General features: G+C 46.7%; 1 protein-coding gene across 2 annotated transcripts in view; it reads left to right on the top strand.

Annotated features, from left to right (window-relative positions):
* The window catches only part of mtmr10 (myotubularin related protein 10), a 116,514-nt gene that overhangs the window by 3,626 nt on the left and 86,373 nt on the right, over positions 1–26,515 (top strand). For both annotated transcript variants that reach the window (XM_063071091.1, XM_063071090.1), the window contains 2 exons: positions 9,585–9,721; positions 14,322–14,394. In XM_063071091.1, the coding sequence (XP_062927161.1) occupies positions 9,585–9,721; positions 14,322–14,394 (210 nt within the window). The remainder of the gene's footprint in view (positions 1–9,584; positions 9,722–14,321; positions 14,395–26,515) is intronic.

Raw genomic sequence — 26,515 nt, 5'->3', positions numbered from 1 at the left:
GTCACCCAGTCAATCCCACACAACTCCCCACCGTCTGACAAATCAGGTCACCCAGTCACTCCCCACTGTATGGCAAATCAGGTCACCCAGTCACCCCCACACAAAAATCCCCACCGTCTGGCAAGTCAGGTCAGCCAGTCTCTCCTGACCGTCTGGCAAATCAGGTCACCCAGTCACTCCCCACCGTCTGGCAAAACAGGTCACCCAGTCACTCCCCACCATCTGGGAAATCAGGTCACCCAATCACTCCCACGCAACTCCCCACCGTCTGGCAAATCAGGTCACCCAGTCACTCCCACACAACTCCCCACCGTTTGGCAAATCAGGTCACTCAGTCACTCCCCGCTGTCTGGCAAATCAAGCCACACAGTCACTCCATATCGTCTGGCAAACCAGGTCACCCAGTCACGCCCACCATCTGGCAAATCAGGTTATCCAGTCACTCCCACACAACTCCCCACTGTCTGGCAAATCAGGTCACCCAGTCACTCCCCACTGTCTGGTAAATCAGGTCACCCAGTCACACCCCACTGTCTGCTAAATCAAGTCACCCAGTAACTCCCACACAAAAATCACCACCTTCTGGTAAATCAGGCCACCTAGTCACTCCCCACTATCTGGCAAATCTAGTCACCCAGTCACACCCACACAAAAATCCCCACTGTCTGGTAAATCAGGTCACCCAGTCACTGCCACACAACTCCCCACAGTCTGGCAAATCAGGTCACCCAGTCACTCCCCACCGTCTGGCAAATCAGGTCACCCAGTCACTCTACACAAAAATCCCCACTGTCTGGTAAATCAGGCCACCTAGTCACTCCCCACCATCTGGCAAATCAAGTCACCGAGTCACACCCACGCAAAAATCCCCTCTGTCTGGCAAATCAGGTCACCCAGTCACTCTCCACTGTCTGGCAAGTCAGGTCACCCAGTCACTCCCACACAACACCCCACCGTCTGGCAAATCAGGTCACCCAGTCACTCCCACACAAAAATCCCCACTGTCTGGTAAATTAGGTCACCCAGTCAGTCAGCACCGTCTGGCAAATCAGGTCATCCAGTCACTCCCCACCGTCTGGCAAATCAGGTCACTCCGTCACTCCCACACAACTCCCACCATCTGGCAAATCAGGTCACCCAGTCACTTTCCACACAACTCCCCCACCGTCTGGCAAATCAGGTCACCCAGTCACTCCCCACCGTCTGGTAAATCAGGTCACCCAGTCACTCCCACACAACTGCCCACCATCTGGTAAATCAGGTCACCCAGTCACTCCCCACCGTCTGCTAAATGAGGTCACCCAGTCACTCCCACACAAAAATCTCCACCCTCTGGTAAATCAGGTCACCCAGTCACTACCACACAAATTTCCCCACCGTCTGGCAAATCAGGTCACCCATTCACTCCCCACTATCTGGCCAATCAGGTCACCCTGTAACTCCCACAGAACTCCCCACCGTCTGGCAAATCAGGTCACCCAGTCACTCCCAACCGTCTGGTAAATTAGGTTACCCTGTCTCTCCCACACAACTCCCCACCATCTGCTAAATGAGGTCACCCAGTCACTCCCACACAAAATCCCCACCCTCTGGTATATCAGGTCACCCAGTCACTCCCCACCGTCTGGCAAATCAAGTCACCCTGTCATTCCCACACAAAAATCCCCACTGTCCGGTAAATCAGGTCACCCAATCACTCCCCACCGTCTGGCAAAACAGGTCACCCAGTCACTCCCCACCATCTGGGAAATCAGGTCACCCAATCACTCCCACGCAACTCCCCACCGTCTGGCAAATCAGGTCACCCAGTCACTCCCACACAACTCCCCACCGTTTGGCAAATCAGGTCACTCAGTCACTCCCCGCTGTCTGGCAAATCAAGCCACACAGTCACTCCATATCGTCTGGCAAACCAGGTCACCCAGTCACGCCCACCATCTGGCAAATCAGGTTATCCAGTCACTCCCACACAACTCCCCACTGTCTGGCAAATCAGGTCACCCAGTCACTCCCCACTGTCTGGTAAATCAGGTCACCCAGTCACACCCCACTGTCTGCTAAATCAAGTCACCCAGTAACTCCCACACAAAAATCACCACCTTCTGGTAAATCAGGCCACCTAGTCACTCCCCACTATCTGGCAAATCTAGTCACCCAGTCACACCCACACAAAAATCCCCACTGTCTGGTAAATCAGGTCACCCAGTCACTGCCACACAACTCCCCACAGTCTGGCAAATCAGGTCACCCAGTCACTCCCCACCGTCTGGCAAATCAGGTCACCCAGTCACTCTACACAAAAATCCCCACTGTCTGGTAAATCAGGCCACCTAGTCACTCCCCACCATCTGGCAAATCAAGTCACCGAGTCACACCCACGCAAAAATCCCCTCTGTCTGGCAAATCAGGTCACCCAGTCACTCTCCACTGTCTGGCAAGTCAGGTCACCCAGTCACTCCCACACAACACCCCACCGTCTGGCAAATCAGGTCACCCAGTCACTCCCACACAAAAATCCCCACTGTCTGGTAAATTAGGTCACCCAGTCAGTCAGCACCGTCTGGCAAATCAGGTCATCCAGTCACTCCCCACCGTCTGGCAAATCAGGTCACTCCGTCACTCCCACACAACTCCCACCATCTGGCAAATCAGGTCACCCAGTCACTTTCCACACAACTCCCCCACCGTCTGGCAAATCAGGTCACCCAGTCACTCCCCACCGTCTGGTAAATCAGGTCACCCAGTCACTCCCACACAACTGCCCACCATCTGGTAAATCAGGTCACCCAGTCACTCCCCACCGTCTGCTAAATGAGGTCACCCAGTCACTCCCACACAAAAATCTCCACCCTCTGGTAAATCAGGTCACCCAGTCACTACCACACAAATTTCCCCACCGTCTGGCAAATCAGGTCACCCATTCACTCCCCACTATCTGGCCAATCAGGTCACCCTGTAACTCCCACAGAACTCCCCACCGTCTGGCAAATCAGGTCACCCAGTCACTCCCAACCGTCTGGTAAATTAGGTTACCCTGTCTCTCCCACACAACTCCCCACCATCTGCTAAATGAGGTCACCCAGTCACTCCCACACAAAATCCCCACCCTCTGGTATATCAGGTCACCCAGTCACTCCCCACCGTCTGGCAAATCAAGTCACCCTGTCATTCCCACACAAAAATCCCCACTGTCCGGTAAATCAGGTCACCCAATCACTCCCCACTGTCTGGTAAATCAGGTCCCCCCGTCGCTCCCCACCGTCTGGTAAATCAGGTCATCCAGTCACTCCCCACAGTCTGGCAAATCAGGTCATCCATTCACTCCCACGCAACACCCCACTGTCTGGCAAATCAGGTCACCCAGTCACTCCCCACCGTCTGCTAAATGAGGTCACCCAGTCACCTCCCACCATCTGGTAAATAAGGTCCCCAGTCACTCCCTACTGTCTGGTAAATCGGGTCACCCAGTCACTCCGCACCGTCTGGTAAATCAGGTCATCCAGTCACTGCCCACAGTCTGGCAAATCAGTTCACCCAGTCATTCCCTCACACAAATCCCCACCATCTGGCAAATCAGGTCATCCAGTCACTCCCACACAACTCCCCACCGTCTGGCAAATCATGTCACCCAGTCACTCCCCACGGTCTGGTAATTCAGGTCACCCAGTCACTTCCCACTCTCTGGTAAATCAGGTCCCCTCGTCACTCCCCACCATCTAGTAAATCAGGTCACCAGTCACTCCCCACCGTCTAGCAAATCAGGTCACCTGTCACTCCCCACCGTCTAGCAAATCAGGTCACCCAGTCACTCCCACACAACTCCCACTGTCTGGCCAATCAGGTCACCCAGTCACTCCCACACAAAAATAACCACCGTCTGGTAAATCAGGTCACCCAGTCACTCCCACACCAAAATAACCACCGTCTGGTAAATCAGGTCACCCAGTCATTCCCATCGTCTGGCAAATCAGGTCACCCAGTCACTGCCACACAACTTCCCCACCATCTTGCAAATCAGGTCACCCAGTCACTCCCCACCGTCTGGTAAATCAGGTCACCCATTTACTCCCCACTGTCCGGCAAATGAGGTCACCCTGTCAGTCCCAGACAACACCCCACCGTCTGGTAAATCAGGCAACCGAGTCACTCCCACACAAAAATCTCCACCGTCTGGCAAATCAGGTCACCCAGTCACTCCCCACCGTCTGGTAAATCAGGTCACCCAGTCTCTCCCACACAACTCCCCACCATCTGCTAAATGAGGTCACCCAGTCATTCCCTTACAAAAATCCCCACCCTCTGGTAAATCAGGTCACCCAGTCACTCCCCACCGTCTGGCAAATCAAGTCACCCTGTCACTCCCACACAAAAATCCTCACTGTCTGGTAAATCAGGTCACCCAATCACTCCCCACTGTCTAGCAAATCAGGTGCCCCCGTCGCTCCCCACCGTCTGGCAAATCAGGTCACCCTGTCACTCCCCACCGTCTGGCAAATCAGGTCACCCTGTCACCCCCACACAAAAATCCTCACTGTCTGGTAAATCAGGTCACCCAATCACTCCCCACTGTCTAGCAAATCAGGTCCCCCCGTCGCTCCCCACCGTCTGGCAAATCAGGTCCCCCCGTCGCTCCCCACCGTCTGGCAAATCAGGTCACCCTGTCACTCCCACACAAAAATCCTCACTGTCTGGTAAATCAGGTCACCCAGTTACTGCCACACAGCTACCCTGTTCTGCCTCGGCTGTGTTGACCCCAAATGGTGTGATACAGCAAGCTGAGAGCAGCAGTAGTGTTATAAGTACATAGTCTGACCCCCCCACCCCCGCACCACCCATGTTCCCTCCCCCCACCGCACCACCCAACTCCTCCCCCCCCCCGCTACCCATCCCATAAGACTCCACAAAGCTTGAGAGCTTTGATGGGGTTTGCAAGCTACATCAGGTGCGTACTAATGACAGCCCTACCTCTAACATTTGCTGAAGTTAACAGTTCTGTTAAAACCTGCTCAGAGTAAGAGGCCTAGATCACAAGATACTGACAGCTGCCTGTGTAATGGTTCAGCAGTCATCTGCTCAATGAGCAAGGAAACCCAGGGAGATGCTAAAATTCACAGGATTAAAAGCACTCCCAAATGTTCTGCCATATTGCTGCACAGAATCTGGTTTCAAGGAAAACCTTTGCAGAACAGTACATCCCTGTCCGTGGCAGGTTCAATTAGCAATAACATGACACTCTACGCTGAAGTTTACTGAGCCCCCAACTGCTTCTACTTAACATATTAGATGGTTATAAATTGGTCTGTCACTTCAAAGAATTTGTGCATCTAAACATCCTCTCCGCTTCCTTGAACACTTTAGCAAACTTCTTATGTGTAAATGTCAGGAATGCTAATTGTGCATTCAATGGAGTGAGGCAGGCTCTCAGATGGCATAGAAGCAAACAATGCCTTTGATTGCAGTCCAAGGACAGCTTACCTGTTCCTCACACTTAAAAAATGCTTTTCCTTTTCTCAATTCTTCTGTCTCCACTGCATCTGTTCACAAGATGAGGCCTTCCATTCCAGAACATCTGAGATGTCCTTCTTCTTCTTCTTTTCCTCCTCTGTCAACGATGCTGCCCACACCCACGTCTCCTCCATTTCCTGGACATCTGCCCTCACCCCATCTTCCTGCTGCCAGTAAGGTTAAGGGTTTCCTTGTCCTTACCACCCCACAAGCCTCTGCATCATGCACATAATTCTCTGGAATTTCAATGGGATCCTACCATAAGCCACACATTTCTTCGCTGCTCTCAACTCCACTTTTCATAAGGATCACTCTCTATGTGACTCCCTTGTCCACTTGTCCTGCCTCACTGTTGTCTCTCCAGGCACATATCCCTGCAAGCAGGACAAATGCTGCACCTGCCCCTCCTCTTCCTCCCTCATCACCATTCAGCTGAAGTCACATTTCACCTGTAAGTCTGTTGGGGTTATCTATTGCATCGGGTGTTCGCGGTGCAGCCTCCTCTACATCAGTGAGATTCCATGTAGATTGGGGAACCGCTTCATCAAACACCCTCGCTCTGTGTTACATAAAAGGCAGCATTTCCCGATGGCCACCCATTTCAATTCTACATCCCATTCCCATCCCCACATGCTGGTCCATGGCCTCCTCTTCTGACAAGATGAGGCTACTTTCAGGTTGGAGGAGAAATACCTCATATTCCATCTGGGTAAGCTCAATCTTGACAGCATGAACTTCGATTTCACTAACTTCTGCCAATTTCTCCACCCTACTCCTTTTCTCTTTTTTTCATTTCCCATTTTGGCTTCCCACTTATCCCTTCTCTTCTTCGCACCTGTCCACCACCTCCCTCTGGTGTACTCCTCCTCCCTTTCTCCCATGGTCCACTGTCCTCTCCTATCAGATTCCTTCTTCTTTTGACTTTTACTTCTACCTATCATCTTCCAGCTTCTCATTTTGTCTCCTCCCTTGCCCACTCACTTTCCCCCCTCACCTGGTCTCACTTATCACCTGCCAGCTTTTACTCCTTCCCCTCCCTCCACCTTCTTGTTCTGACATCTTCCACCTTCCTTTCCAGTCCTGATGAGGAGCCTCAGACTGAAACTTTGACTGTTTGTTCCCCTCCATAGAATCTGCTTGACCTGCTGAGTTCTGGCAGCGTATGAGGCTCTAGATTTCCAGCATCTAAAGAATCTCTTGTGTTTGAAACTATATAAAGTTTGGTGCAATTAACAGTCTGCTGGAGGAACTCAGTGGGTCAAACTCAGCATTGGTGGGGAAAAGTATTACAACACAGAAAAGATAGATAGATAGATAGATAGATACTTTATTCATTCCAAAGGAAATTACAGTGCCACAGTAGCATTACAAGTGCACAGATAGAAATATTAAAAGAAAGGTAGAAAGAATAAAAAATAGGTTACCACAAACAGTCCAACAGGACGGGGGGGTCATCACTTCCCCAGCTGAAGGTTGACTCATGGCTGAGACATAGCACTCTTTGGAGTAGTGCAGTTGTCTTAGTGGTCCACGATATTACGCCAACCTGTATAAACCTTCTTCACAATTAATCTAACCCTTTCCCCGTACTCAGCCCATAGCCCTCTATCCAGCCATGTGCCTGAGCCTCTTAAAAGTCCCTACTGTAAGGTAGCAACATGTTTGGAGGCAGTAACCATTCAGGGGCCAACCAAAATTGCTTTTTTCTTTGTTAAATGGCTTTTTTATGATCGCAAAACAATGCTGGACTCCAAGAACATCGGGTACTGCAGGTCTACCCCATTAGTGAACTGCTCATTATTGGAGTAGCTGGACTGGGTGCAGACCATGTTGCTGCCTTCTACAGGAAGACATCACAAGCATTGGAGCTGGTGCACGAAGGAGGCATGCAGTGTAACTGTGGGTGATTGTCTTGGATGTTTCTGTTGTGATCGCAAGATTCTGATAGACATTGATTATGTAAGATGCTGCTGGCCTATTTCCCTTGTTTGATGATGTGACAGACAACGGGGATGCTGTGTGGCCTTGGTTGTAGCGAGGATTAGGCCTCAAGTCATGGGTTTGCCTGCTGCTGCAGCCCAGGAGAGGAGATGCTGGAGGCAGTGTGGTGTGGCATCTGTGCTCATTTGGAGGCTGGCCCCTCCCGTTGGTGCTGCCTTCCAATGTTCAATTGGTGGAATGACAAGCTGGATTGCATGCGTATGTTTGTGCACTGCCAGGAGCTGTACCATCAAATTGCAGGACATTTTGCTCAGTGACTTGGGCTATTTATTTTATTTTTTTGCAAGACTATGTGTTTTTGCTTGCTATTTTGAATGTGCTGTGTAGGTTTGCATCTTGGCCCCAGGGGGATGCTGTTTCATTCGGTGTATTCATGTATAGTTGAATTTGACTTGTATTAGCCTCCACCACTACCCTCTGCAGGGTAATCCAGGCATTCACCATTCTCTGTGTAAAAAAAAACTACCTCCAACATCTCCCCTAAACTTTCTTCCACTCACCTTAAACAGATATCCTCTGGTATTGGCCATTGCCACTTAGGCAAAAGGTGCTGGCTGTCATCTATCTATGCTAACCACAATGTTATACACCTCTATCACATCACTTCTCATCCTGCCTCTCTCCAAAGGAAAAAGCCCTGGCTCACTCAACCTTTACTCATAGGACATGCTCTCTAATCAAGTCAGTGTCCTGGTAAATCTCCTCTGCAGCCTTTCTGAAGCCTCCACACTCTTTCCATAATGAGGTGAGGAAGGGGGCAAAGAGAAGGCAGTAGGGTGGGAGGGGGAATGAGAGGGTAAGGAGGAGGGAGGGAAAGGAGAGATGGAGGGGGGAGAGGAGGAGTGGTAGTTTGTGGTGGTGGGGAGTTGTTCAGGAGGGTGTGAAGGTGTTTGGTGGGAGTAGGGAGTAGTTGTTTGAGGTGGTACGGAGTGGTTGTTCAGAGGGGTGGAGAGGTGTTTGGTGAAGGTGGGGAGGAGTTTTTTGGGGTGGGGGTTGAGGAGATGTCAACATTGTAGTTTATGGCAAGTCCCAAATCTACCATCTACTGAGCCATAAGGAGGGGACAGACTCATGGGTGTTATCTACTAACTACACATTATTTAGTTACAGTCACACTTGCTAAATGATGCCTGAAAGGCCAAGTGGCCAAGTGGATAAAAGTGTTTCAAAAGAAACATTCACCTTATAGCCAGAATCCTGATGAAGGGTCTCAACTTTCCTTTCCATAGATGTGGCTGACTTACTGAGATTTCCAGAATCCACAGAATCTCTCACCTTCACCTGCCCCCCACCCTCTACTTAACACAGACTTTTCTTTGTCTATTTTCATGGCCCAGTCTGTACATAATTGTTCTTTACTGTGGGCGTGTTGTCAGCATTTGTTTGGTTCACACAGAATTTATTTTCTGGAAAAAAAAATTAGTTCAGAAGTAAGTTGCAGAGGTGCTGTTGAGATATGTATCTGCTGATGAATTGTAGGATGAGAGATGGATTAGTGAGGGGAAGTTTGTCAGGACTCTGGCACGTAATAAACAGCCCTGAGTGGTATTGGTATGTCAGGTGCCAGTCAATAATGAGAGTGGGATCATCCTTCTCTTTCCCCACCTGTCCACTGCCCAGGCTACTTGTGCAGAAGGTCATTGTCCTCAGAAACTAAAATTTATTCTTTTAATTTACAGTCGTCTAAATTAACAGAATAATGAGAAGTATCTGAAGGATGACACTTTCTTGTTCACCTTCCTACAATGCTCAAAATAAATTTATTATCAAAGAATATGCTGTATGTGTCATTTTATACACCATTTACAGGAAAATAAAGAAATGCAATAGAATCAATGAAAAACTGCACATGGATAAAGACTGAGAAAAAATCAATGTGCAAAAATAAATCAATTCTGAGAAGATGACTTGCAAAGTCCGTCCTTTCCTCGTGCCATTTGTCCACCAGTCTGATGAAGCTCACTCTGGGGTCAGTTGGAATAGCAGGTTCTGAAATGTTGTCTTTCCTAGAGAACAGTTTGTGGCGGCCACTAGGCTGGACAGTAAGATAACTCTGATGTACATCTGGTTTATTTCAGGGGAACTTGTGGTGAGCGAGACCAGCAATGTCAGAAAATGCATTGCTACAGACACAAGTGCTCATGACCTCTATGGAACCCTACTCTGTACCAACTTCAAGATCTCTTTTATCACAAAGGATGTGGCACATTTTCGGGTTTGTAAACCTTCAGCATTTCACTGGAATATTTTAATCAGACTGGAATTGGTATTTCTTAAAACCTGGGCTGGAACTGCTGGCAGAAGTGTAAATAGGTAACCAGCACACAGAATACGGGGATTGATAACAGAACCAATGCAAAGCTGAAAATTATTTTGCTATGTGTGTGGTGACTTGAATTGAGTCTTATGGGATAAATCAGAAAGGGTTTCAGCAAATTAACCATTGAAAAGGAAACATTTTAACAGTTGTTAAAATAAAGAATGAGTGTAGGCCAACTTGGAGAGCTGGCCTGGGGTTGGTGACTGATTTCCTAATTTTTAGGCTCACCATTGCTTTTGTTGCATCATTGCTGGAGCTGGCCAATCATCAGTGTTTTTAATGGAGAGGTTGGACCATCAAATAAATGGTCCTAAATTAGGACAAAAGACAAGATTGAAGGATTGGTCGGAGGAAGTGGCAGCATTAAGGGCCAGAGATGAAGATGTGAAGTCCAGGGGAATTTTGGAGAAGGAAAGAGAGACGCAGTGGATGGCCTGAAATGAGAATCTTTTGCAAGGACAGTTATACCATGTAATGCACAGCATGTGAATAAAGAGACGAATGTTACCCAAGTGAAGCACAGTGCATTAGACAGTAATGACGCGGTGTTATAAATTTATTATTGGGGGGGGGCTACACATTTTATGGCTCTCTCCTGGAAGATGGTGAAGAGGCAGAGGAAATACTGCCTGCATCCTTTAGGTTGCTCTTGATCACTGCTTTTGTTTTAAAAGAGTTTATTAATTAGAAGCAGGAATAGGCCATTTGACTTCATGAGCAGTTCCATTATTTATTAAGATTGGGGCTGATCTCGAGCTGCTTTTTCTTGCCTATCCGAATATCCCTCAAATCGCTAGTATCCAGAAACCAGTAATAATCTGTTTTGGATGACCTCAGTGACTGAACCTCATCTTTTTTTAAAAAATGGATGACCAATTATCTTTAAACACTGGCCATAGTTTTAGATTTTCCAACGAGAATAAATATCCTCTTCACATGGACCCTGTTATAACCCTCAGAATTTTGTGTTTAAGTCAGGTCGTCTCTCACTTTTCTTTTACTCCAGTAAGAAATCTTTACTACTATAGTCGAATACAAAGATCAGCAAACATTCTCCTTAACTGCTTGCTCCAATTTGATGTTAGCTTTCAATGGTGTGTGTACAAGGAAAACAGTCTCATCAGCCTTTGTCACCAGTTCAAAGTACCCTGCACGTTTTTCCACATTATATTCTGCCTACTGTGTTCTTGCCACTCAGTTGCCCCTTGAAGCATAGCTACATCCATCTCCCAACTCACAATCCTGCCTAATTTTGTGTCTTCAGCATATTTAGAAATGTGACATTTGCTGGTGTGAATATCTGATGTCCATCAATCCTTACCACCCACTGCCACAGTCTGCCAGCCTGAGAGCGACCTTTTCCTTCCCTGACAGGACGGTTATGAAATTAATATTAAGGATGCAAACAGAAAGGTTCATGATACATGGCGTAGCAAGTGGAGTGGAAAATCTAGTTGTTGTCAGTTTATCTGTGTAACAATTTCTGGCCAACTGAGTGAGGATAGGAAACTGAATGATTTCCTCATGGTTGTTAGGAAACACTTCATGTGAGCACAGTGTTAGCAAATTATGTTCCATGTTTGCTTGATTCAGATAGTTTAGCTAGATTAGTTAAAAAACAGATAGGTGCAAAGATTGTAGTGAAATCTGACGAGCTACCCCAATAAGTTTAGCACATTTGGGAAGTATCCTCAAACTCTTGTTGCCATACCTATATTTGGTGGAATGATTACAAGGTTTTTTTCCATTTCCTCACACTGCATTTAGGTACAAGGTACTTTGATTGCATAATTCTTTTCCAATTACTGATGGAAAGTACAAATTTGCTAAAAGACAGCAAGATAGTTGAATTAATAGCAGAATTTAACTCAATGGGTAAGATCTATTGCGTAGTAAGATGTGGTTACAAAGTGAATAAACTTACAAATGAAAAATTCGAGGTGGTTTAATTTTGGTGAAGTCTGATAATAAAGGGTGGGGCCAAGGCAGTGGAGAGGAAGGACCTTGTGTCAGAAACCTAAATGGTGCGATCAGTTTGGATGGAGCACAGAAATAGAAAAAGGAATAAACCTTTGGTTAGAAGTATCTTTGGGCTCCTAAACGTATAGTAACATGGAAAATGAAATGCAAGGCACCCATAACTAGGATAATGCAAGACTTGAATCTATATATAGGCTGATTAAGGTAAGGCACAGCATGGCCTTGTGGGCTACATGGTAGTGTAGTGGCTAGCAAATGATTGACAGCACCAGTGATCAGGGCTCAATTCTCACCGCAGGTTTGTACGTACTCCCCTTGACCAGGTAGATTTTCTCCGGGTTCTCTGATTACTTCCTACATTCCAAAGACAATGGGTTAGGATTAGCAAATTGTGGGGATGGTACGTTGGCACTAAAAGCATGTCGACATGTACGGGCTGCCCTCAGCATGCCCTCATGTTGTTGCTCGTTGATCCAAATGACACATTTCACTGTATGTTTCAATGTGTTGATGTACATGTGACAAATAATTATTAAATCAATTGGCAGTGAAGGTGTGGAGAATGATTCATTGGGGGTTATGGCTTTCTAGCATTACATTGAAGATCTGATGGGAGATTAGCTTCATTAGTATAGTGTGGGTGAACAGGAAGGGCTCTCGATGTAGCTTCCTGGATGAAGGGAACATAGTGTTCACCTGCAGTTGTGGTGCTCAATGGAAGGTCAGCAAGCAGACATGAGAGAACTACCAGTTCATTTTGGAGTTCGTGCAGAAATGAGGAGATGCAGGTACTAGACCAAGTCCCGTATTTGGCCGAGACCTCGGTATAGTACGCAGCAGGCATTGCATTGCATTCTTGGAATTAGTGCCAGTAAAGTGAAGGAATAGGAGACAGAGAGTAAAGATGTGGGTTCTCCTCAGGATTGATACTGGGACCCTCGTTTGTAATATCACTGAATGAATTGGATGTGGCAGTCATGGTCAGTACGTTCATGGATGACATAAAGGTTGGTGGTGGAGTTGTTGATAGTCTGGAAGGTAGTCATAGCTGCAGACAGATATCAATGTGTTGGTGAAATGGGCTGAGGAATGCCAGGTAGAGTTTAATCCAGACAGATGTGAGGTGATGCAGTTTTTGGAGTACCAATGAGGCAAGGATGTACACCATGAGTAGTCGGGTCTTCGGAAGTATTGAGGGACAGAGGGATTTCGGAATGCAAATAGATCCTTGAAGGTGGCAGTGCAGGTTGACAACATGGTTAAGAAGACATATGGAATTCTGGCCTTCGTTAGTTGGGGATCAAATACAGAAGGTTATGCTTCAACTTTATAAAATCTCAGCTGAAGTATTGTGTGCAGTTCTGGTCACCACTGATAGCACTGCAGACGGTGCAGAGGAGACTCACCAGGGCTAGTTATGAGGAGATGGTGAAGAAGCTGAGTCTTTCTCTCTGAGGTGGAGGAAGTTAAGAGGGAACATGATAGAGGTATGAAAAATTATGAGGGATATAGATAGAGTCCAGGTGCTGGGGTGGAGATATGTCTCTACCAAAGGCGCTTCTTCTCTTCACTAGCCTGCAGGTCACCGTTGGGCAAGGTGCAGCACGTGTTTAGCCACCTGCCCCCCCCGCCCCCGGATCAGGGTTACATGAAGCCATGGGAGCAGATGGTGGATAGTTGTATGAGCAGTCGGTGCACATTACAAATCCTGGTAATGCAACACAGACACCAGGCAGACAATCTCTGAAGAGTCTTGATAATGGCCAGGGTCACCCATCTTGTAAAGACACTGTCCAGAAGAAGTCTATGACAAAACCCCTTCTGTAGAAAACTTCGCCAAGAATAATCATGTTTATGGGACCATGATTGCCAACATCAGACGACGGACATAATGATGGGTAGAGCAGACCGCAGGAAAGGTTTCTGCATATCAGAGCTGAATGAAGCAAGAGGCTGTAGACGTAGAGCTCAAGGTAAGAGATTTAGAGGCTATTTTTCACCCAGACCGAAGAGAGTGGCGAAAGCAAGTCACTGATAGTCGTGAAGTATTGTCTTTGATACGGAAAGAGAAAGCAGAAGAGTTGTGTGATCTAGCAAGGAAAAATAGAGGGCTATGTGAGAGGGAAGGGTTGAATTGGCTACGAATAGAGGGCGACATGAGAGGGAAGGGTTGGATTGATCGTGGAGTAGGTTGAAGTGTTGGTTGAGTAGGGCATGAGCCATCCAGCTCTCAGGATTCTGCCTCTTGTGCCTGTATAAGGAAGGAAGTTACTGAAGATGACTGTTACCAATGAGATGAGAAGGAACATAGTGAATTCAGGAACAGGCACAAGAAGTGGAGCAGTTTACCCCAGCTTTTTTTACTTGTTTGTATGCATACATTCTCAATCCGCAATGCTTGATGTTTTCATTGTTATATTAAACCACAATGCCAAATAAAGCTGTTACAGTTCTTAATGTCCCTCAAATGTGAAAAGATACATTTTAATTCTAGCTTTTAACTGTTGAACCACAGAAACTTCAGTACAGAAACCTGCTGCTGGAGGAACATGACATTTCCCTTACCTGTGTGGAACAAGTTGTGGCAGGTATGGTGGCTTTATTTGTTTTATCACGGCTCAAAGACCAGCCTCCTGCCCTCAACAGTGCTGGAAAATAGTAAATGAATGGATGAACCAGAGATTAATACTCAGCTGTAGATCTGTGTGACTGGTTGTTGGCTTGTGAATTTGTTAAGGGCCTCATTACTGCAGCTATTGACTGTAGGAGTTTCTTTAATGGATTTAGACACTGCCACCGTTGTGAGTTCTTTGTTCTCATCATCTTTGCATGAAAAACTTCATCAAACTTTGCTCTTTAGGTTAGATTCAACTTTATTGTCATTGTGCCGAGTACAGATACAAAGCCAATGAAATACACAGTTAGCATCTGACCAGAAATGCAAAGAATAGTGTTATTTACGAAATAACTGTGAATAAAAAGTAAGTGCTATAGCACACAAATATAAAAGTACTGAGACAATACAATATGGATGCAATACTGCTTAGCGCTGTGATGTGAGGTTCAGCAGGGTCACAGCCTCAGGGAAGAAGCTCTATCTGTGCCTGCTGGTGCGGGAGCGGAGGCTCCTGTAGTGCCTAGCGGATGGGAGAAGAGTGAAAAGCCCATGGTTCGGGTGAGATGCATCCTTGATAATGCTTTTCGCCCTGCCCAGGCAGCGTTTATGGTAGATGATCTAAATGATGGGCAATTGGGTGCTGGGCAGATTTCACCACACGTTGGAGTGCTTTGCAGTCCGATATGGAACAATTGCCATAACACACTGAAATGCAGTTGGTGAGTATGCTCTCAATGGTACAGCAGTAAAAGTCCATCAGTATCCTGGGACAGAGGTGAGCTTTCTTGATGCGCTGCAGGAAATAAAGACGCTGTTGTGCCTTTTTGATCAGGATGGAGGAGTTCAGGGACCAGGTGAGATCCTTGGAAATGTGAACACCAAGGAATTTGAAGCTTGATACATGCTCCACGACAGCATTGTTGATGTAGATGGGGACGTGAGCATGGCTCCTAGCATGCCTGAAGTCCACAATGATCTCCTTGGTCTTCTGGGTGTTAAGGGCCAGGTTGCGGTTGGCACACCACGCAGCCAGGTGCTGGACCTCGTCCCTGTAGGCCGTCTCATCATCCCCTCTGGTCAGGCCAACCACCGTGGTGTCGTCTACGAACTTGATTATGGAGTTAGAACCATGTACAGGAACACAGTCATAGGTGAAAAGGGAGTACAGAAGAGGGCTCAGCACACAGCCTTGAGGCACGCCGGTGTTCACGGTGAGAGTGGAGGAGGAGAGGTTATCTAACTTAACTGATTGGGGTCTGTTAGTCAGAAAGTCCAAGGTCCAATTGCAGAGGGATGAGCTGATACCAAGCTGGCGAAGTTTGGCGATCAGCTCGGAGGGGATCACAGTATTGAATGCCGAGCTAAAGTCAATGAGCAGCATTCTGACGTAAGAGTTGGGGCTGTCCAGGTGGATCAGGGCAGAGTGAAGTGCCGTGGGGATGGCATCCTCTGTTGACCTGTTGGTGCGAAAGGCAAATTGATGGGATTCCCGGGTAGTGGGCAGACAGGATTTCAGATGTGATAGAACCAGTCTCTCAAAGCACTTTGGGGGTCAGTGCAACTGGACGGAAGTCATTCAGGCCCGTGGCAGTGGAATGCTTCGGCACTGGCATGATGGTGGTGACCTTGAAGCTTGTGGGGATAACTTGTGTGGCCAGGGACAGATTAAAAATGTCCATGAAGACCCTGGCCAACTGCCCTGCATAGACTCTGAGCACAGGGCCAGGTATTCCATCCGGACCAGCTGCCAGTGCAGCTAATTGCACTCTTCCTGAGTCTGAGTCTGAGTCTGAGGCCTCCATCGGTCAGAGTTGTCCACGTGTTGTGTTCTAGCTGTCCAGCTGATACGCAAGCCTGGGCAGTACGATATTGAACTGGATGTGGGATTGCATTAGTCATAGTCATAATTTATTGATCCTGGGGGAAATTGGTTTTCGTTACAGTTGCACCATAAATAATAAATAGTAATAGAAATCGTAATAGTAATATTACTATTAGTAAATAGTAACAGTCATAGAAATAATAAATGGTAATAGAAAATAGTAATAAATAGTTAAATAGTAATATGTAAATTATGCCAGTAAATTGTGAAATAAGTCCAGGGACCAGCCTATCGGCTCAGGGTGTCTGACCCTCCAAGGGAGGAGTTGTAAAGTTTGATGGCCACAGGCAGGAATGACTTCCTATGATGCTCAGTGTTGCATCTCGGTGGAATGAGTCTCTGGCTGAATGTACTCCTGTGCCCAACCAGTACATTATGTAGTGGATGGGAGACATTGTCCAAGATGGCATGCAACTTAGACAGCATCCTCTTTTCAGACACCACCATCAGAGAGTCCAGTTCCATCCCCACAACATCACTGGCTTTACTAATGAGTTTGTTGATTCTGTTGGTGCCTGCTGCCCCAGCACACAACAGCAAACATGATAGCACTGGCCACCACAGACTCGTAGAACATCCTCGGCATCGTCCGGCAGATGTTAAAGGACCTCAGTCTCCTCAGGAAATAGAGACGGCTCTGACCCTTCTTGTAGACAGCCTCAGTGTTCTTAGACCGGTCCAGTTTATTGTCAATTCGTATCCCCAGGTATTTATAATCCTCCACCATGTCCACACTGACCCCCTGGATGGAAACAGGGGTCACTGTTACCTTAGCTCTCCTCAGGTCTACCACCAGCTCCTTAGACTTTTTCACATTAAGCTGCAGATAATTCTGCTCATACCATGTGACAAAGTTTCCTACTGTAGCCCTGTACTCAACCTCATCTCCCTTGCTGATGCATCCAACTATGGCAGAGTCATCCGAAAACTTCTGAAGATGACAAGACTCTGTGCAGTAGTTGAAGTCCGAGGTGTAAATGGTGAAGAGAAAGAGAGACAAGACAGTCTCCTGTGGAGCCCCAGTGCTGCTGATCACTCTGTCAGACACACAATGTTGCAAACACACGTACTGTGGTCTGCCAGTCAGGTAATCAAGAATCCATGACACCAGGGAAGCATCCACCTGCATCGCTGTCAGCTTCTCCCCCAGCAGAGCAGGGCGGATGGTGTTGAACACACTGGAGAAGTCAAAAAACATGACCCTCACAGTGCTCGCTGGCTTGTCCAGGTGGGTGTAGACACGGTTCAGCAGGTAGACGATGGCATCCTCAACTCCTAGTCGGGGCTGGTAGGCGAACTGGAGCAGATCTAAGTGTGGCCTGACCATAGGCCGGAGCAGCTCCAGAACAAGTCTCTCCAGGGTCTTCATGATGTGGGAGGTCATTGCCACCGGTCTGTAGTCATTGAGGCCGCTGGGGCACAGCGTCTTCGGCACAGGGACAAGGCAGGACGTCTTCCACAGCACAGGAACCCTCTGGAGACTCAGGCTCAGGTTGAATACATGGCGAAGTACTCCACATAGCTGAGGGGCACAGGCTTTGAGCACCCTGGTACTGACACCATCCGGTCCTGCAGCCTTGCTTGGGTTGAGATGTTTCAGCTGTCTTCTCACCTGTTCAGCTGTGAAGCCCACCGTGGTGGTTTCGTGTGGGGAAGAGGTATAGTCATGAGAGCAGGGTGGGGGACTGTGAGGAGGGGTAGGAGGGGAGAGTGGAATATGTGTTGGTTGGGGGCCAACAACAGATGGCTCATGTGGGGTTTGGGCAGGGGCCACAATGTCAAATCTGTTAAAGAACAGGTTAAGTTTGTTGGCCCTGTCCACACTGCCTTCAGCTCCTCTGCTGCTAGTTTGCCGGAACCCAGTGATGGTCCTCATCCCCCTCCAGACCTCTCTCATGTTGTTCTGCTGGAGTTTCCACTCAAGCTTCCCCCGTACCTGTCTTTAGCCTCCCTGACCCTGGCTTTCAGGTCCTTCTGTATTGCCCTCAGCTCCTCCCTATTTCCATCTCTAAACGCCCTCTTTTTAGCGTTCAGGATGTCCTTAATGTCCTTTGTCACCCATGGCTTTTTATTTGAATAACAAAGGACAGTTCTTGTCAGAACATTGCAGTCCACACAGAAGTTGATGTAATCAGTGATGCATTCTGTGAGCCCATCAATATCCTCTCCATGTGGCTCACAGAGTGCCTGCCAGTCCGTCACCTCAAAACAACCCTGGAGCGCCTCATAAGCCTCCTCCGACCATTTCCTCACTGTCCTCGAGGTTGCAGGTTTACTCTTCACCAGAGGCACGTAGCAGGGTTTTAGATGCACCAGGTTGTGATCTGACCTTCCCCAGTGGGGGGAGGGGAGAGGAGCTGTGTGCATCCTTAACATTAGTGTACATCAAATCCAGTGTCCTTTCCCCTCTGGTTGTACAGCTGACATACTGCGTGAAGTTGGGCAGTGTTCTAGCCATGGCAACCTGGTTGAAGTCACCCAAGAAGGTAATGAAGGCACTTGGGTGCTGGGTTTGTAATCTGGCTATGACGGTGTCAATGATGTTACATGCCAACGTCGGGTTGGCAGAGGGAGGGATGTACACAACAACCACAATTGCATGCAAGATTTCCCTTGGCAAATAATATGGCCGGAGTCCAACAGCAAAAAGTTCAATATCCGGGCTACAAACACGTTCCTTGATCGTAATATGCCCAGGATTGCACCATCTGTTATTTACCAGAACTGCCAGCCCCCCTCCTTTGTGCTTACCGGTGTCAGTGCAATTCCGGTCAGCTCAAACAGACTGGAAGCCCTCTGGGGACTCTGGCTGCGGAATTTTCCTTCAGGGTTTATTCCTGAAGTCTTTCCCTTGACTGGGTATAGCCATAAGGGAGTGAAGTTTTGAGATTTTCCTTCTCCTAAATGAATTGCCAAACACGGCTGACGAGCCCCATCTGTCCAAAGCAGCTGGCTTTAAGGTGCCAGTCCTCCTTTGCCCCTTCACCTGTCAGTAGAAACATTTCTGCCTGGCTTAGTAGCTAAACCACACATGACGACCTGGAACTGGGCTTGGTTGTCAGAGGCATTTAATAGGTAGTGGGAGCTTGCCCCCCATTACCACCCCCGGCTATAACAACCTTAAGGAAACGCTATTCTGTGCCCAAGGTAAAAGTGCAGCTTTATGACAGTTAAAGGGTCTGTTGCTAGTGTTACAGGCCGGGATGACATTTTGTCACAGTTAGAGGACCTGTTACCTCTGCTACAAGCCAGGGAGTCACTTTATGACAGTTATTATATCTGTTGCTGGTGTTGCAGGCTGGAGAATCACTTTGTGACCGTTGCAGAATCTGTTGCTGGTGTTATGAGCCGTGGAGTTACTTTATGACAATTAAAGATCTGTTGCTGGTGTTACAGTATGGGGTGTCACTTGATGAGAGATACAGGATCTGTTGTTGGTGTTCCAGTGGGTCTGATCAATGCCTTATAAAGTCTCAGTATTACATCCTTGCTTTGATATTCTAGTCCTCTGAAAATGAATGCTAACATTTTATTTTCCTCCTTAGCACTGACTCAACCTGGAAGTTAAGCTGGGAATCCTGTACAAGGATTTCCAATCCCTTTGTACCCCTGATTTTTGAATTATCTTCCCATTTGCAAAATTGTCTGTGCTTTTATTCCTGCTACCAAAGTGCATGACCATACACTTCTCCACACTATATTCCATCTGCTATTTATTCGCTCATTCTCCCAGTTTGGCCAAGTCCATCTGCAGCCTCCCTGCTTCCTCAGCACTAGCCGTCCCTTCACCTATCTTAAAATCATCTGCAAACTTGGCCACAAAATTCCATCATCCAAATAGTTGACATATGACTTGAAAAGAAGTGGCCTAAAACCATTTATCACCAGCAGTTACCCTTTATTCCCTTTATTCCCACTCTTTGCATCCTGCTGCCAGTCAGCCAGGTTTCTACCCATACTGATCCCTTTCCTGTAATACCGTATTAACTTGTTAACATCTATGCTGTCTGTTATTTCCTTAAAGAATCCCTACAGATTTGTCAGGCAAGACAACCCTGCTGACATTGGTCTATTTTATCACGTGCCTCCAAGTACTGTGAAACTTCATGCTTAATAATAGACTCCAACATCTTCCCATCTGCTGAAGTCATGTGAACTGGCCTATAATTTCCTTCCTTCTGCCTCCCTCCCTTCTTGAAGAGTGGGGTGACATTTGCAATATTCTAGTCTTCCGGAACTATTCCAGAAGCTAGTGATTTTTGAAAGATCATTACTAATGCCTCCACAATCTCTTAGCCACCTCTTTCAGAACCCCTGAAGTGCAGTCCATCTGGTTCAGATGAGTTATCTACTTTCAGACCTTTAAGTACCTTCTCCTTAGTAATAGGAACTAAACTTACTTTCGTCCCTGACACTCTTGAACTTCTGGCATACTCCTAATGCAGGGGTCCCCAACCTTTTTTGCACTGCGGACCGGTTTCATATTGACAATATTCTTGCGGACCGGCCGACGCGGGGGGGGGGGGTGTGGCGGGGTGGGGTAGGGTTGCCAACGGACAAGAGTCGAGCCAAATACGTTGCTTACACCGTGAGACTACAATGACCATGAAGCCTTGTGCGGGCACCTGTGCGCATGCGTGCCTTACACATGCGTGTACGTGCTGATTTTTTTCTACAAATCCTTTTTGGCGATTCTTTTGGGGGGCTGGGGTGTGTTAATCACGACCGGAATATAGGTGAGAAGTGGCTAATACACTCAATTTCATTTCTAAAAGGGTTTGTCTAACGAATTTAATATTAAACACACAGCACATATTTTCCTCGCATGAATATAGTGATAAGTCAATTATCAGGGAAGGACAGGGGAGCTTGAAGTAAGTGTTGAGCGAACTTCCAGTAGAAGTGGTAGAGACAGGTTCGATATTATTTAAAGAAAAATTGGATAAGTATATGGACAGGAAAGGAATGGAGGGTTATGGGCTGAGTGCAGGTCGGTGGGACTAGGTGAGAGTAGCTTTCGGCACGGACTAGAAGGGCAGAGATGGCCTGTTTCCGTGCTGTAATTGTTATATGGTTATATAAGTAAGTCAATAGCATCATAACATTTTAAGCAACGTTTGGATATTAAACACACAGCACATATTTTCCCCGTATGAACATATAAAATCATTGCAACACGCCAATATCGCTGAATCAGTGGGAGCCCCAGGCTTGTTTCCCTGCAACAAGATGGTCCCATCGAGGGGTGATGGGAGACAGCGATACTCGAACAAGGTTCCTTATGTCCAGTCTATTACGCAATTTGGTTTTCGTTGCATTCATTGCAGAGATATTTTGGAAATGGAAGCAACGTTTTCAGTGCTTTCGTGGCTATCTCAGGATATTTAGCCTTGACTTTGAGATACAGAATGCCGGCAGAGATGTTATGTCAAACATACTTTTCAGCCTGCCGTCATTTGCAAGCTCGAGGCGTTGATCTTCTTCCCGCGCTGACATGGATGACGTGCGGGTAATGACCTCACATGTGTAATGGCTTAACAGTGGACATGACAAGGAATGAGGAAAGGTGCAGCTGACTCCCGTCGCCAAATCATATCGTTTCCTTGTGGCCCAGTAGCGCATGCTTTGCGGTTGGGGACCGCTGTGCTGATGTCTTCCACAGTGAAGAGTGACATAAAATATTCATTAATTTCATCTGCCCATTTGATTGTCCCCCATTACTACCTCTCTAGTGTCTTTTTCTAGTAGTCTGGTATCCACTCTCACCTCTCTTTTACTCTATTAACTATTCTGTAATTTATCCTATATATACTGTATCTGAAAACCCTTTGGTATCCTCTTTGATATTATTGCCTAATTTCCCTTCATATTTCATCTTTTCCCTCCTTCTGACTTTTTTAGTTGCCTTCTGTTGGTTTTTAAAAGCTTCCCAATCATCTAACTTCCCACTAATTTTGCTGTATTATTTGTCCTGTCTTTTGCATTTATGTTCTCTATGTTTCTATGTTGGCCATGAGTTCCCTTGTCAGCCACTGTTGCCTCATTATCCCTTTGGAATACTACTTCATCCCTGCTAGTGTATCCTTTCAATCAACCTTGCTCCTCTTTCATGCCTCTGTAATTCCCTTTACTCTGCTGTGATACTGACACATCTGACTTTATTTTCTCCCTCTGAAATTTGTAGGGCGAATTCTAACATATGATCACCATCTCGTAAGGGTTCCTTTACCTGAAGCTAGCTCCCAGTTCAAATCTAGGTCATTGCATAACACCCAATTCAGAGCTGCAGGTCTGCTAGTGAGCTCAACCACAAGCTGCTCTAAAAAGGCATTGTACAAATTTCCTCTTTTGAGATTGTCCCAATCCACCTGCATTTTGAAATCCCCCATGACTCTAGTAACTTTTCCATAGTGAATACTTTGCTTCAATATTCACTACGGAAAGAACCTTGGCAAATGTAGGGATGACTTCCAGCAGATTGAAAAGCTTGAGCATATAGGCATTAAGAAAGAGGATGTGCTGGAGCTTTTGGAAAGCACCAAGTTGATAAGTCACCGGGGCGGAACGAGATATACCCCAGATTACTGTGGGAGGCAAGGCAGGAGGTTGCTGAGCCTCTGGCAATGATCTTTGCATCATCAATGGGGACGGGAGGGGTTCCAGAGGATTGGAGGGTTGCAGATGCTGTTCCTTCATTCAAGAAATGGAGTAGAGATAGCCCAGGAAATTATAGACCAGTGATTCTTACTTCAGTGGTTGGTAAATTGACAGAAAAGATCTTGAGAGGCAGGATTTATGAACATTTGAAGAGGCATAATATGATTAGGAATAGTCAGCAAGGCTTTGTCAAAGGCAGGTTGTGCCTTATGAGCCTGATTGAATTTTTTGGGGATGTGATGAAACACATTGATGAAGGTAGAGATGTAGATGTAGTGTATATGGATTTCAGCAAGGCTTATTGAGAAAGTAAGCAGGTATGGGATCCAAAGGGATCCAGAATTGGCTTGCTCACAGAAGACAAAGAGTTGTTGTAGACAGGTCATATTCTGCATGGAGGTCGGTCACCAGTGGTGTGCCTCAGGGATCTGCTCTGGAACCCCTTCTCTTCGTGATTTTTATAAATGACCTGGATGAGGAAGTGGAGGAATGTGTTAGTAAATTTACTGATGACACAAAGGTTGGGTGTGTTGTGGACAGTGTGGAGGGCTGTCAGAGGTTACAGCGGGACATCAATAGGATGCAAAACTGGCTGAGAAGTGGCAGATGGAGGTCAACCCAGGTAAGTGTGAGGTGGTTCATTTGAGTAGGTCAAATATGATGGCAGAATATAGTATTAAAAGGTAAGACTCCTGGCAGTGTGGAGGATCAGAAGGATCTTGGGGTTCGAGTCCATAGGACACTCAAAGCTGCTGTGCAGGTTGACTCAAACATGAGGAAATCTGCAGATGCTGGAATTTCAAGCAACACACATAAAAGTTGCTGGTGAACACAGCATGCCAGGCATCATCTCTAGGAAGAGGGAGAGTCGACATTTCGGGCCAAGACCCTTCGTCAGGACTGTCTAGGAAGAGGTAGAGTCGACTTTTCAGGTCATCAGGATGAAGGGCCTCGGCCCGAAACGTCGACTCTACTTCTACCTAGAGATGCTGCCTGACCTGCTGCGTTCACCAGAAACTTTTTTGACTGTGTGGTTAAGGCGGCATATGGTGCATTGGCCTTCATCAATCGTGGGATTGAGTTTAAGAGCCGAGAAGTAATGTTACAGCTATATAGGACCCTAGTCAGACCCCACTTGGAGTACTGTGCTCAGTACTGGTCGCCTCACTATAGGAAGGACGTGGAAACCGTAGAAAGGGTGCAGAGGAGATTTACAAGGATGTTGCCTGGATTGGGGAGCATGCCTTATGAAAATAGGTTGAGTGAACTTGGTCTTTTATCCTTGGAGCGACACAGGATGAGAGGTGACGTGATAGAGGTGTATAAGATGATAAGAGGCACTGATCGTGTGGATAGTCAGAGGCTTTTTACCAGGGCTGAAATGGCTAACACAAGAGGGCACAATTTTAAGGTGCTTGGAAGTAGGTACGAAGGAGATGTCAGGGGTAAGTTTTTTACACAGAAAGTGGTGAGTGCATGGAATGGGCTGCCGGTGGCGGTGGTGGAGGTGGATACAATAGGGTCTTTCAAAAGACTCTAGAATAGGTACATGGAGCTTAGGAAAATAAAGGGCTATGGGTAACTGTCACGTACCCCGTGATGGGAATAAAGAACCAACGGAAATGGAAAACACTTTGGAGTCCAATATTGCTATAAACTAATAATATTTATTAGTAACTATGCAATACAGTAATATAAATGTAGATAAATCAAACAGGTTAGCAATGATTATATAAATAAGTAAGTATATCAGTAAGTGTGGAAATAGGTGTATGAAAAACCAAGCTTCATTAAGTCTAGGGGTAAAAAGATACAGTCTTACGATGATGAGTAAAGTTCAGTTCAGTTCAGTTCATGGTATTGAGTTGAGTAGTGATGGAGAGAGAGAGAGAGAGAGGGAGCGATTTGAGTCTTCAGGTGAGCTGATGCCGTCGATCTCCTCGATGTACTTCGAAATCCTTTAAAAGTCATCGACTGTGACTTTAACAAAGGGGACCGGTTTTCTGTGGTGGAGCTATCCCCCAGGTGAGGGTGGACACATGGACAACTCCCCACCAGTCAACCCCTTTCCGTTTCCCACTGCAAGAGCGACGGATCAATTCGCCTGATCGACCCTCCAACCTACTTTTCTTGCGGGCACGACAATGCTCATTCAGTGTCCAAACATGTGTCCGAGGTCTATCATCTGACCTCCTATTTTATCTTCCCATGCTGAGCGTCAGCTGTCATTCAAATAACTCCTCCTTCCTCTCTCTGTATAAGAAATACAAGCAGGCAAAAGTCCTTGAGAAGTATCAACAACCCGCCGAAAATCATAACATCAAGTGTCCATTAAATAACGCTGCCTTCGGTCACCATAGCAACTTACGAGCTGCACGGTGCCATCTCCAACTCAGCAGAAATCCAAAAGTTACTCAGTTCTTTCTCGTTCCTTAATGTGACAGTCCAACAGTTAGTCTTCATCTCTCTCTCTCTCTCTTTTCAAAAGCACAGTTAATAGGGGTAATTGAGCACAGTTCATAGGGGTAATTCAGGATCCTGTCACAGTAACCCTAGGTAATTTCTAAAGTAAGTACATGTTCAGCACAGCATTGTGGGCCGAAGGGCCTGTAGGTTTACTATGTTTCTAACTTTGTCCTTTTTGTATATCTTTTCTATCTGGCATTGTAATTTGTATTCCACATTCTGGCTACTGTTCAGAGACCTGTATATAACTCCCATCAGGGTCTTTTTACCCTTGCAATTTCTTAGCTCTACCCACAAGCATTCTACATCTTCCGGTCCTATGTCACCTCCATCTAAGGATTTGATTTCATTTTTTACCAGAAGAGATGTAACTAGTAGAGTGGATAGGGGAGGGGAGAACCAGTGGATCTGGTATATTTGGATTTTCAAAAGGCTTTTGACAAGGTCCCACACAGGAGATTAGTGTGCAAACTTAAGGCACACGGTATTGGGGGTAAGGTATTGATGTGGATAGAGAATTGGTTGGCAGACAGGAAGCAAAGAGTGGGAATAAACGGGACCTTTTCAGAATGGCAGGCAGTGATTAGTTGGGTACCGCAAGGCTCAGTGCTGGGACCCCAGTTGTTTACAATATATATTAATGACTTAGATGAGGGAATTAAGTGCAGCATCTCCAAGATTGTGGATGACACAAAGCTGGGCGGCAGTGTTAGCTGTGAGGAGGATGCTAAGAGGATGCAGGGTGACTTGGATAGGTTAGGTGAGTGGGCAAATTCATGGCAGATGCAATTTAATGTGGATAAATGTGAGGTTATCCACTTTGGTGGCAAAAACAGGAAAACAGATTATTATTTAAATAGTAGCCAATTAGGAAAAGGGGAGGTGCAACGAGACCTGGGTGTCATTATACACCAGTCATTGAAAGTGGACATGCAGGTACAGCAGGTGGTGAAAAAGGCAAATGGTATGCTGGCATTTATAGCGAGAGGATTCGAGTACAGGAGCAAGGAGGTACTACTGCAGTTGTACAAGGCCTTGGTGAGACCACACCTGGAGTGTTGTGTGCAATTTTGGTCCCCTAATCTGA

Source organism: Mobula hypostoma, chromosome 18 (genome assembly GCF_963921235.1).
Source record: "Mobula hypostoma chromosome 18, sMobHyp1.1, whole genome shotgun sequence".
NCBI classification, from domain to species: Eukaryota; Metazoa; Chordata; class Chondrichthyes; order Myliobatiformes; family Myliobatidae; genus Mobula; species Mobula hypostoma.
This window is presented reverse-complemented; position numbering and strand designations above follow the sequence as displayed.